This window comes from Mus musculus, chromosome X, assembly GCF_000001635.26.
Source record: "Mus musculus strain C57BL/6J chromosome X, GRCm38.p6 C57BL/6J".
Taxonomy (NCBI): Eukaryota; Metazoa; Chordata; class Mammalia; order Rodentia; family Muridae; genus Mus; species Mus musculus.
The window spans coordinates 160002109-160016090 of record NC_000086.7 but is presented as its reverse complement, the minus strand read 5'-3'; the positions used below and the strand labels follow the sequence as shown (position 1 = coordinate 160016090).

The 13982-nt window shown below is 38.4% G+C and overlaps 1 protein-coding gene across 1 annotated transcript in view; it reads right to left on the bottom strand.

Annotated features, from left to right (window-relative positions):
- Map3k15 (mitogen-activated protein kinase kinase kinase 15) overlaps positions 1–13982 on the bottom strand; it is a 135143-nt gene that overhangs the window by 107256 nt on the left and 13905 nt on the right. The window contains exon 3 of the mRNA NM_001163085.4: positions 11905–11928. Coding sequence (NP_001156557.2) covers positions 11905–11928 — 24 coding nt within the window. The remainder of the gene's footprint in view (positions 1–11904; positions 11929–13982) is intronic.

Below are 13982 nucleotides of genomic sequence, written 5' to 3'. Positions count from 1 at the left end.
CATTTTGAATGGTTATAGTTATAAATGGAAAAAATCTCAAGAACTTTAACAAAGACGGCTTGGTTTACTCCATGGAGAGTTATCATAACTAGTATCCTTGCCACATTGATAGTAAACCTTATTCTAGATACTCGGAATATTTCCAAAAACTAGATTATTGTAGAGTGAGTGAGGTCAGGAGGCCGAGGAAAAGACCATTGGTCTCTGACACTGGAGTTAGGTAGAGGAATCTATCCCCTGAAGATTTTACTTCCTAACTAATGGCTTCAGTCCTCTTCAACTCCCTGGGTATTTCTCTGGCTCCTTCATTGGGGACCTTGTGCTCTGTCCAATGGATGACTGTTAAGCATCCACTTCTGTATTTGCCAGGCACTGGCAGAGCCTCGCAGGAGACAGTTATATCAGGCTCCTGTCAGCAGGCTCTTGTTGGCATCTGCCTAGTGTCTGGATATGGTGGTTGTTTATGGGATGGATCCCCAAGTGGAGCAGTCTCTAGATGGTCATTCCTTCAGGCTCTGCTTCGAACTTTCAATATGAACTAACCAGGACCCCCAGAGCTCCTTGGAACTATACCACCAATCAAAGAAAACACATGGTGGAGCTTGTGGCTCTGCCTATATATGTAGCAGAGGATGGCCTAGTTGGTCATCACTGGGAGGAGAGGCCCTTAGTCCTGTGAAGGCTCTATGCCCCAGTATAGAGGAATGCCAGGGCCAGGAATGGAAGTGGGTGGGTTGGGGTGGGGGGGATTTTCAGAGGGAAAACTAGGAAAGGGGATAACATTTGAAATGTAAATAAAGAAAATATCTAATAATAAATAAATAAATAAATAAAATAAAAATAAAGATTTTACTTCCTAGCCTAGCAAGTAGAATTTTCCAAAACTAGTTCCACAATAAATATCAAACTGTGAAGAGACTGTCTTATACTATTACTAGGTTAAATAACAGATGGTTTTCATAAGCACAAATTACAAAATTTCCATAATCTTAAATGCCTACCTAATATACCATTTTCTTACTGTGCTACTTCCAGTTTGATTTGAAAAAAAAATTAAGTATTATTTTAAGATGAATATATTTGCAAATGACATTTTTGTACTGTGGTCTTTTCCTAAAGATAGCTTCCCGGTGGCAAAATTAGCAGAAGACTAGTAAGGGTTTTTGTTTGAGTAGGTATGTAGCTAAGGTACCAATAGAAGTTTATCTTTGTATCAACAGAGTAGAAGGATGTGAGAATTTCATCATCCTTTCAGCTGAAGCACACCATGGGTGGTTTGTTGTTGTTGTTCTGAAGTCAGGTGAATAAGAAACACATTAATACTGAAAAAGGGAAGTCTCCCTGCATTTCAAGCACAGCAATTTGAAAATTCAAAGGGCTAAGGATTAAGTAAAGCTCCACTCAATATAGATGGATGATCCTGGAAAGTGTACTTAGCTATTTGAAACTTATTTGTTTTTTAAATGCAGACAATAATAGTGTCAACTTCAACAGGTAGGAGGTAGCGTTAATATGGGCATTTTGTGGCATACTTTGTGGGCATTAGAAAATCATAATGGTTCTGAACCTGACTAGGAATTTTGAACCAGGGGAGCCATTAATTCTTGAAGTTCTTCAACATGAATGATACAAATTTCATCTTTGTTATCGTGTGCCTTCAACTGAAATGTAACACATCATTAGGAATGTAGGTAAAGTTGTTTTAGTACTATTAGCAAAACCAAATGTTTTGTCACTAATAGAAATAATGGACTTTTACCTGTCATAGTGCCTATAGAGATCTCAAAAATAACATTATGCCCGTAGTTACTACAAAATTATGACTGTTCTAGATCTGCCATTTAATTGTACTTAATACATTAGTAAAATAGCTTGGAGATCACTGTGTATACCCTTTTAAATTAACTTGACACTAATTCAATATAATTGGTTTTCTTTATAAGCTTTGTGTCTAAGAATATTAAAACATATTCTCAAAATCCAAAGGTTATAGACTCCTACAGCCTGAAACAGAGGGGCATATTATTCCTTGTGGTCTAAGGACTACTACTTATAACTACTTACAAACGCATCACACAGAATGTCTTAGCTGTGGCCCTGGATTCACAGATCAAGTTTTCTATGATTGTGAGGTACAGCTCATTTGGAAGCAGTTGCCTGAACTCTTCAAGAGAGCCCCAGAAAGCAGAGCATGTTGGGAGTTTCCACTCTGTTATCCCCCACCCCCTATTCAAATTTCATCTGTGTTGTGATAAAATATCCTGAGAAAAAGCAACTTTAAGGGAGAAGGAGTTTGTTCAGATTACAATTCCAGGTTACAGCCCATCATTGCAGGGAAGTCAAGGCAGGAACTTGAAGCAGCTGGTCACATCCACAGTCAAGAGCAGAGTGGAATTTATGTGTACATGCTTAGTGCTTGGCTCCCTTATAATCCAGGGTCCTGCCCATGAAATAGGGTGCTATCTGCACTCAGGGTAGACTGTCTCATCTCAATCAGCCAAACTAAGAAAAATGTCTCATAGGAAATGTCCACAGGCTAACACAAGACAGAGAATTGTTCACTGAGAGTCTTCCCTGGTTGATTTTACATTGTGTCAAATTCAGAATATGTTGTAGTGTGTATATAGAGGGGCTTCACTGTGCCATAGCATGTGTGGTGGTCAGGACACAACATGCTATAGTAGGTTCTCTCTATAGTAGGTTCTACTATGAGGATTCTAGGAATTGAACTTGGTACCAAGTGCCTTTGCCTGATGAGCCATCTTTACTGGCCCAAGTTCATAATTAAAGCTAACCATCACACCCACTGTATTCAGTCATGACTAATCAAGGACTGCTAGGATTGCTCTTCAGCTGTTTCTGCTACAAATGTTTCAGGCAAAGTGGCCAATGGTCCAAGCCTAAAATGGAAACACACACTGGTGGTTTGAATAGGTACAGCCCCCATAAGGCTCGTGTGTTTAAATGCTTGGCCCATAAAGTGGCAGTATTAGAAGGTGTGACCTTATTGGAAGAAGTATAACTGTAGGGGTGGGCTCCTATGCTCAAGATATACCCAGGATGGTGCAGTTTCCTTCTACTGCCTGCAGATAAAGGTGTAGACTTTCTGCTCCTCCAGCACCATGTCTGTCTGCATGCTGTAATGCTTCCCAGCATAATGATAACAGATTAAACCTCTGAAACTGTAAGACAGCCCTAATTAAATGCTGTCCTTTGTAAGAGTTATCTTGGTCATGGTATCTCATCACAGCAGGAAAACCCAAACTAAGACACAAATCAATGGCTCCCATTACACCAGCACCTACTTTTATTTACAGCTAGCAGCAGGTAGCAAAACAAGTTGTCAGCAACACAGGGTTTATGAATGAATTCCTTGAGAAAGTGCAATATGTATGAGTTAACTTTATAATGAATGACTTTTACATTTGACCTTCCAGAAAAAAAATTATGTTGACACAACTATTTATTAAAGTCAGAAGAGGAAAAAACTCTTTAGGGGCAGATAAACAGTGATCTAGTGAATCCAAAACTCAGTACTGAGTTCTGAGTACTTGCAGATAAATGCTAACAGAATATGAAACTTAAGAGACTCACATCTTAAAATGCAAGTGGAAAAAAAAACAGAAGACTGACTAAGAAAATTTAGCAAATTAAGGAATATGTTGGAATACTTTGGGGAATGCCAGGGCCAAGAAGTGGGAGTGGTGGGTAGGGGAACAGGGCAGAGGGAGGGCACAGGGAACTTTCGTGATAGCATTTGAATGTATATAAAGAAAATATCTAATAAAAAATTATTTAATGTGACCTTATATTACATGGTCAATCTACTGAGGAAGAAAGTCCAACTTGATAACAACCCAAAAATAATTACAAGGTTTATTTAAGCTTCATAAATATTGTTGTCTACCCATTTAGAAAACATTCAAGTGAACACAATAGCTTATCTAGAAAAATGCAAGCTGGTCTTATTTTTTTTTTCAAGATCAATGCAAAGGGTACTCTATAATTTTACTCTTCTTGTCAAAAGAGGATCAAATGCATATAAGATATAAAGAATGATAATTGTGAATTGTGCCACTTGAAGGTAAATGAAAATCTATTTTATTTTAGAGCTAGCACAGCGCTCAGAAGTTAGCCAATTAATTAATTAATTAATTAATCAATTTATAGATGAGGAAACCGAAGCACAGCAAGGTTAACCAACTGACTTCCAGATGACTACAGAGCCAAATAAATCCCAGGTCTTTTCTCTATAAGAATTCTGGAAACTGTCACTTCAGCATAATTCTGAAAATCCTTAAATAAATCTAAATAAGATGCCCTAAACAAACAGGTGAGTGACTGTAAATTTTATGGTCTGTGAATTATGCCTTAAAGAAATAACACTACTGTCTTGGATCCAAAGACTTATTCACTTAGTAGGCACAGTATGATACCAATTATGTGGTTCTGACGTTGGTCTTGTGATATTTAAGAGGTAAAGTACAAAGTTTTATGGTTTGTACTTCCCAAATACCCCTACATGTAAGAAAAACAAGATCAAAGAAATGAGTCAAAAAGGCTCTAACAGAGCTTGAAGGTGAGGTAGAAATGACAGAAGACATAGAAATCCAATATTCAGAAGGCAGAGTTTGTATGGGACAGATACTCTCTCTATATATGCTAGCACACCTACTACTCAGCTGTTTCTCCTCTAAAATAATTCAGGGCCAAAACACAGGGAAGAGTGCCCCCACCACACACATTTAAGCTGAGTTGTCCCATACTAATTAACATAATTATGACAACCTCCCCAGGCCAACTTGCTCAAGACAATCCCTGAGACAATCACTCCTCCCAGGGGGTTCTAGATTGCATCAGGTCCACAATTCAAGAAGTGAGAGTGGGTGGGTAGGAGAGGGGGGAGGTTATTGGGGACTTTTGGAATAACATTTGAAATGTAAATGAAGTAAACACCTAATAAAACAATTGGAAATAGGTAAAATGACTCACTCTCCATCTAACTGTGGGTTGTAACCTTGCTTGAAATTGAACCTTTACTAAAACAAGTACAAATCTTTACTTGAACTCAGATAGACCAAAGGACATGGAAAAGAAAAAAGCAATTTAACTCTCCTTCCTGTGGGTGCAATGTGGCCAGCTTTTTCCCTGCAATAACAGACTGCACCCTCAAACCCTGGGCCAAAACACACCCTTTCTCAAGTTGTTTCTGTCAGAGTATTTTAGCATAGCAAAAGGAAAAGAGACTAAGATCTCCAAAGCCATGGTGAACTTTAAAAGTGAGGAGGGCAAAACTAGGAAAACTTGACCATGAGCTTAACCATACCCATTTGTTGGAGAAGATATGCAGAACGTAAAACAATGCTCCCAATATTGGTCCTCAAAGAATTTTTAATTCATTGGGATTACAAATATAACCACTTAAACAGGAACAATGCGTTCTCTAAAATCTTACTTTCCAGAAAAAAAAAATCACTTAGTCCAAAGGTCAAGAACCAGATTAGTTTTTAATAAAATGGTTCTTTTTAATAATGTGATCCTAGCTTGGAAATGTAACTCCTTTTTATACAGTTTAAACTCTAACATTAGGACATACCAAGTGAAAATAAGGTCTAGTGTTCTTTCAATAATTTCTTCTATAAAAATACAATGGAACATACCACCAAATAATTCTGAGATATAGAGACAGTGCAGGTCTTTCCTCTCTGTTAAAAGTTATGTAGTTTTCAGGTAATAAGCCCTCAATTCAACTGACAAAAATATATTTCTGTCTGATAAGCCTGGGGAATGCATTGCTTACTATTGAGGTACATCTGACCTCTCTACTTCTGGTTTTTCCTCCAATTTAATGCTTATAATGCAGTGCACACCCAGATGCATTATCCAGATCTCCACTAGCTGAGAGTTCTTCAGCAGACCAGCTGTGCTGTCAGATCCTTCTGGAACTTTTGTCAGTGACCCAAGGTTACACTCCTTCCAGGGATGTAAGAAAACAAAAGTGTTGAAACCAGGGCATCTCATGACAACCGAGGAGAACACAGAAAAGTTTGGCTGGGTATAGTAGCCTGGGCTGGCATTTGTGTTCTCTTAGTGTCTGTATAACATCTGTCCAGGATCTTCTGGCTTTCATAGTCTCTGGTGAAAAATCTGGTATAATTCTGATAGGCCTGCCTTTATATGTTACTTGACCTTTTTCCCTTACTGCTTTTAATATTCTCTCTTTATTTAGTGTATTTGTTGTTCTGATTATTATGTGTCGGGAGGAATTTCTTTTCTGCTCCAGTCTATTTGGAGTTCTGTAGGCTTCTTATATGTTCATGAGCATCTCTTTCTTTAGGTTAGGGAAGTTTTCTTCTATAATTTTGTTGAAGATATTTGCTAGCCCTTTAAGTTGAAAATCTTCATTCTCATCTACTCCTATTATCTATAGGTTTGGTCTTCTCATTGTGTCCTGGATTTCCTGAATGTTTTGAGTTAGGATCTTTTTGCATTTTCCATTTTCTTTGATTGTTGTGTCCATGTTTTCTATGGAACCTTCTGCACCTGAGATTCTCTCTTCCATCTCTTGTATTCTGTTGCTGATGTTTGCATCTATATTTCCAGATTTCTTTCCTAGGGTTTCTATCTCCAGTGTTGTCTCACTTTGGAATTTCTTTATTGTTTCTACTTACCTTTTTAGGTCTTGGATGGTTTTGTTCCATTCCATCACCTGTTTGGTTGTGTTTTCCTGTATTTCTTTAATGACTTCTATCTCTTTAGCAGTGTTCTCCTGTATTTCTTTAAGTGAGTTATTAAAGTCCTTCTTGATGTCCTCTACCAGCATCATGAGATATGATTTTAAATCTGAGTCTTGCTTTTCAGGTGTGTTGGTGTATCCAGGACTGGCTGAGGTGGGAGTCCTGGTTTCTGATGATGGTGAGTGGTCTTGGTTTCTGTTAGCAAGATTATTACGTTTGCTTTTTGCCATTCGGTAATCTCTGGAGTTAGTTGTTATAGTTGTCTCTGGTTGTTCCTCCTGTGATTCTATTAGCCTCTGTCAGCAGACCTGGGTGTCTAGATCTCTCTTGAGTTTCAGTGGTCAGAGTACTCTCTGCAGGCAAGCTCTCCTCTTACAGGGAAGGTGCAGATATCTGGCCTTCGGATCTGCCTCTTGGCTGAAGATGAAGGCCCAAAACAGGGCCTGTCCCAGAAGCTGTGTAGCTTCTGTAGTCCACACTCTCACCTGTGCAGACTAGTCTCTGAGGGATCCAGGACCCAAGATGGCTCCCCCAGGTGCTCTGGCAGAGCCCTCCTGGGTGGGGTGGACACCTCTCCTCTGGCGAGGATGGTGCCTGGATGTCTGGAGCCCGAAATGGGGTCTGCCTCAGAAGCTGTGTCGCTTCTGCCTGTCCCAGAAGCTGTGTAGCTTCTGTAGTCTGCACTCTCACCTGTGCAGACCAGTCTCTCCAGAATACCTTTAGAGTATGCACACTAGTGACAAAGAACCAGGAAGCTCCAAGAAAATGAATACATGTCTACATAAATACTTGTACTGGAATGTTCACAGTAGTATTGTTCAAAGCCAAAAAGTAGAAACAACATAAGTGTGTATTACTGAGGAATAGCGAGAAAGATGTGGAATATCCACACAATGGAATGCTATACATAAAAAAAAAAAAAAAAAAAGAATTAAACTGCGAGTGCAGTTACATCATAGATGAATTTTTAAATAATCATGCTAAGTGAAAGAAAGGCACAAAATAATACATAATATACAGTTTATCTACATGAAAAGGCATAAAATATGTAAAGATTAGCAGTTGCTTGAGGCTGAGGGAAAGAATAGGGATTGTCAGCCAGGCATGGTGGCACACGCCTTTAATCTCAGCACTTGGGAGGCAGAGGCAGGCGGATTTCTGAGTTCAAGGCCAGCCTGGTGTACAAAGTGAGTTCCAGGATAGTCAGGGCTATACAGAGAAACCCTGTCTCGAGAAAAACAAAACAAAACAAAACAAAGAATAGGGACTGTCTGCAAGTGGGCAGCTTGGGAAGTGATGTAAATAGTCCAATATTGGATCAGTGCAATGGCTGAACAACTCTATAATTTATTAAAAATCACTAAGAAAGACAGTGATGTTTAGGACAAGTGGAATTTATGCTGTGTACATTATATCTAAGTAAAGCATAAAAAGAAAACCAAGGGCATGAGAATAGGAGCATTATTCAATAAGTGGGTGAACACGAATTGTCCCAAAGAGCAAAGGAGCCCAGAACAGCTGAGGATGTTGTAGTCTGAAGACTAGGAATGGGCTTATCATCCTTCAAATCCCTACCAAGCACTGCTCCTGAAAATGAAGACAAATGTGCCTATGTCTTTCATATCAACTTGAAAGTAATACATTTTCAGACATAATTCTAGAAGCAACAACCCTCTCCCTGAAGATCTCAAAACAGCTTGATTTTTATTTATATACACATTATTTTAAACATGACAACATGACTGCATGCTCATAGTCTGGCATTTAGTTTGTACCTGATTTATAGAGCTCAGTACTTATGACTACGGTGGTAGTGGGGGAGGGGTGTATGTATGTTTAATCTTTCCAAAATGATCTTGTACCAACAATTCTCAGTTTCTCTCCTGTAACCTCTGATGTCAGATGACTGTAGTACCCAATTCACAGACAGAAGATAACTGAGCAAACCCTTCTTAAAATTCAACCAATTTACTTTGACATTCTGTTTTAATGTTTAATCAACATTTCCTGCAAGCTGTCCACTCTGCTGATGTAAACCATTCCACTTTGCCTTATTTCTATCCCATCTGGAGTGAAAAAATTTACTCACTTTTATCACCAGAAAGAGGATAATATGGAAGGATGAACATGGATACAAGCACTCCTACATTTATTTCCTTCAAATCCTTCCTACTTGATGCTATTTTGTTTCCTTCAAGTTACCTTGATTGAAAATTACGTGATTTTCTTAATTCTTCTGAATGCTATGATACTTTATACCTTCCCAATCATTAGAATTCTGGGAATTTAATTCTAATGAAATGCCAACTATAGCAGAAGTAGTTGTTGCCAAATCCTCTAGAATATGTCACTCCCAAACAAGCAAACCACACTGGAAGACTGAGGCTAAGATATACTTAGAATTACTACAAATGTCAAGAGAATTCCTGGGTGATTAGGAGGATATGCCAGAAAGGCACGTGTATACCCATTTCTTTTCTGAAGAGGACCTCCAAACCACTCTCATGTCTTATTTTCTAAAAATACAGGTTTTCAAATCTATATTCAAATGGTAATCATTTTGTTTCTAAAATGTCACCCTTGGGTGTGGAAGGAAGGTTCATCTTATGTGGGGAATTCTGTGGGAATCCTGAGTATCTCAGTGGCTCAGTGGGACCCTTTGAAGAGATAGTCACATAAAGCTCCCACTCTCCTAAAGAGGGTGCCCTGCTGAGAACCTCATCTCCTTGGTCCTTTCTACCACACCTCTGGAGGAACTCCAAGTGAAATAGAAAAAGTGACACCAAAGCCTTCCCTTCTAGAAGGCCTGGTGGGGAAAAAGCCTTGACAAAGGGCTTATTCCTGAGTCTGGGTTACAGTTTCTCAAACCAGAATGACAGATTTCTGAAAGTGGTGGGAGGCAACTTGGTGTATCCTCAACAGGTAGGACTAGAGAGATGGCTCATTAGTTAAAAGTAGTGATTGTTTTTCAAAGGACCAATTCCCAGCACCCACATGGCAACTCACAACCATGTGTAATTCCAGTTATGAAGGATTGATGCCCTCTTCTGGACTCCCTGGACAATGCATGGTACACAAATAGACATGCAGGCAAAACAACCATATAAATAAACATTTTGGTTTTTTTTTTTTTTTGAGACAGGGTTTCTCTGGGTAGCTTTGGCTGTTCTGGAACTTGCTCTGTACACCAAATCAGCCTCAACTCAGAGATTTTCCCACCTCTGCCTCCAGAACTCTGGAATTAAAGGTATGCACCACCATTGCCAGGCTATTTTTTTTTTAATGTAGGGTAATTTTGGGAGAATTTCTGAGGAGGTGATCTGTTGAAATGTTTTTAAGGTGACACTTTCATTAGCCCATTCAAAGCAACTTGGTGATGAAATGATACAAGTACAGGAATTTGTTTGATGCAAATCTGTGGACTTAAGGAAGAAACAGGTAGCAACAGAAATGGAATTCCATCCTGCTTCCTTTTGGTTTGTGTCAGAGAACATCAGACTTGGCCCCCATATGAGCTGGGGTACAAGCTCACATTCCTCCATTTCTCCCCCCCCCAAAAAAAAAGGACTTGTTGACTGCAGGAGGACTGACTCAACTCAGAAAGAAACACCCAGATTGTACTACATACTTGCCTGACCTGTCCTCCTGCCCACTGCCTAAATGACTGAGTGGATCCCACACTACCAATTGAGTTGTGGGGCAAGTGGTTCTAGCTGTTTCCTTAGAATCAAAATCAGCAGGCATGATTTAGAAACTCACCTGTGTGAGCTGCTAAGACGGTTCAGCACATGTGCCACTATGTTCATAGCAGCCTTGTTTATAATAGCCAGAAGCTGGAAAGAACCCAGATGTCCCTCAACAGAGGAATGGATACAGAAAATGAGGTACATTTACTCAATAGAGTACTACTCAGCTATTAAAAACAATGAATTTATGAAATTCTTGGGCAAATGGATGGATCTGGAGGGCATCATCCTGAGTGAGGTAACACAATCACAAAATAACATATATGATATGCACTCACTGATCAGTGGATATTAGCCCAGAAGCTCGGAATACCCAAGATAAAATTTGCAAAACACATGAAACTCAAGAAGAAGGAAGACCAAAGAGTGGATACTTTGATCCTTCTTAGAAGGGGAAACAAATACCCATGGAAGGAGTTACAGAGACAAAGTTCAGAGCTGAGAAGGAAGGAAGAACCATCCAGAGACTGCCCCACCCGGGGATCCATCCCATAAACAACCAACAAACCCAGACACTATTTTGGATGCCAAGAAGTGCTTGCTGACAGGAGCCTGATATAGCTGTCTCCTGGGAGGCTCTGCCAGTGCCTGACAAATTCAGAGTGGATGCTCATAGCCATCCATTGGACTAAGCACAGGGTCCTGATGAAGGAGCTAGAGAAAGTACCCAAGGAGCTGAAGGGGTCTGCAACCCTATAGGTGGAACAACAATATGAACTAACCAGTACCCCCAGAGCTCCCTGGGACTAAACCACCAATCAAAGAGTACACATGGTGGAACTTGTGGCTCTAGCTGCATATGTAGCAGAGGATAGCCTAGTCAGTCATCAATGGCAGGAGAGGTCCTTGGTCCTGTGAAGGTTCTATGCCACAGTACAGAGAAATGCTAGGACCAGGAAGCAGGAGTGGGTGGGTTGGGGAGCAGGGCAAGGGGGGAGGGGTTAAGGGGGTTTTGGAGAGGAAACCAGGAAAGGGGATAACATTTGAAATGTAAATAAAGAAAATATCTTTAAAAAAAAAAAAACAAATGGTTCAGCCGGTAAAGGTTGATAATCTGAGTTCAACCCTGATACTCCCATGGTGGAAAGAGAATACTGACTCTAACATGCATGCCACGGTGCATGCCCCTACCACCCTGCCATACACACTCCAAATAAATGAAAATATTTTAAAAAGAAAATCTCCTTGCTACCTATATGATCAGTCAAACATTTTACTAATTTATATAAATATGGCTTAAAAATCTCTAGATAGATCCATTTATATTTACGAATCACCCTCTGTATAGTAGGTACTGTACATTTGATTAACAATCAGTTGAAGCATCCATTTATTCTCTAAAATGTTTTAAATAAAAACATTACATATAAAAAATAAATAAAAAATAAAATAACCAAAAAATCTTAAGATATAATACTTACTGTGTTTTTTTGAGTGACCATATCCTAAAAAGAAAAAGAAAATATTAATATATTAATATAATATGACTATGTGATATATATGAATATATTATATTAAGGTCAATTCTCATAAGTTCATATTCTTCCTATCTTAAAGGGTTAATCATTTGGTTTCCCCTCTGAAAGCTTGAAACAGAATGAAACTCAAACTATAAAATTCAGATGCCAAGGAAAACTGATCTTAATTGGTTAGTTCTACAACTACTGGAGGATATTTATATTTATAAGAACATTCCCATATGTATTAGACACTTATTCATATATATTTTAAGGTCTCACTTTGCAGTGAGTTCCTAACCAATGTCCTGGTTCTTGCCTTGCCAGAAGAAAAGCATCAGTTGCACTAAGTAAAGCACTGGGCTATGCTTTGACTTGGAGCTATTTCTTGAATGGACTAATATAAAGGCTTCAGGCCATGCTGCAGTCAGCCTTCTCACAGAATGCTGTTGCTCCAAGTAGTCCTGATACCCCACTGGAGCTGTCCAGGCATGCTCAAAGTATAATGAGAACAGTAGTTGTTAACTGAGCATGAAGCTATGCAGCACTTGATTGTAACATTTTTACGCTGAAATCCTACATTTATTTAAACAGAATCCATAACTAAATATCTTCCCTATAAGACGTGTATTATACATTGTGACATTTCTGTTATCAAGTAACAAGCTCAGTTGCCTGCTTTTTGGTATACCTGGATAGTCATTTCCATTTTAGGAAATATATGTTCTATTGAAAATTCAAAACTTTTGTAACCCCTACAACTGTAAAAAAATTAAAACTTATCTAGGTAATATGATTTTATTGAAGGTTTTGCTAAGATACAGTGAAGGAAAATATTATACATGTAGAAAAATACATTCTAACTTAATGTTTCTCAAAATATAAATCATATAAATTTTCATATTCATAATTTCTAAATATTTCTAAGCTCAACTTACTTAGTAAATAAAAATTAATATATACAGGTCTAAAATAATTTAGATTGGTTTAAGGTCTCATGTAAATAACTTATACTGACAAAAGTTCTTTTCTCAAGCACATGAATGGTTTCTGTACAATACAGTCCTGAGCTCTAATTACACAGCACACATTTATGTAAAGTATATATGTAAAATTTACTATATATAGTTTACACATCTGAAACAAGTAGCATTTCTTTCAAGAAATAATATCTAGTTATTATAGAAACCAGAAAAATCTGGTTTACTATTAAACTCAAGAAATATAAACATCCAATTTTGGTATCAAACTGTACTGTTACACACTCGTGATTTTTAGTGCTGCAAGAGCTGAACACTTAAGAATGATAGCTGTGAAGCCCGACTCTCTAAACCACTAGTTCTCATCCCTGGTTGTATATTTCGGAGATTTAAACAAAAAGTGTCTGGGCCCCACCTCAAAGACTGTGAAGTAATTGACCTGGGTGTGATCTGGGCCTGGGGGTATTTACCAGCTCTTTGGGTGATTTTAAAGGCCAGTCAAGGTTGAGAGGTGCTACTGTGAACAAATTAATACATTACTTTTAAAATGATTTCACATAGACCAGGATTTGTCAGCTACTACTAAGATATTCAACACTATTAATAAAAGATGAAGTTTGGAATTAATTCCCATTAGAAATTTACATTTTATCAATATAAACATTTTTAAACTACTATGCTATCCAATAAAGCTTGCATAACGTTTTCAAAAACCACAGTTTTGAAATTCTCAATAATTACTGAGTTATACAGGATCATACAGGTTTCCATAGTTTAGCTTTGCTTTCAAATTCGAGGGAAATAAATGAAATACTGAGAATGTCTATGCTACTTTTTGAACATTTTGATGACTGTTAGGTGTCTTCATATGTTTACAAGCAACCTGAAAACTAATTTTTAAAATGGGTTGCTTTGGTTCATACTGTCCATGAGGGGACTCAGAGCCATGTGTTGGCATCGATGGAAACGAACAGAGTTTGCCTCTGCTTCCTTAAGTCTGAAGTGCTGACTGAGTGCCTATAAACACTCAGGGTGGGAAGGATGCTCAGGAGTCACAGCAGG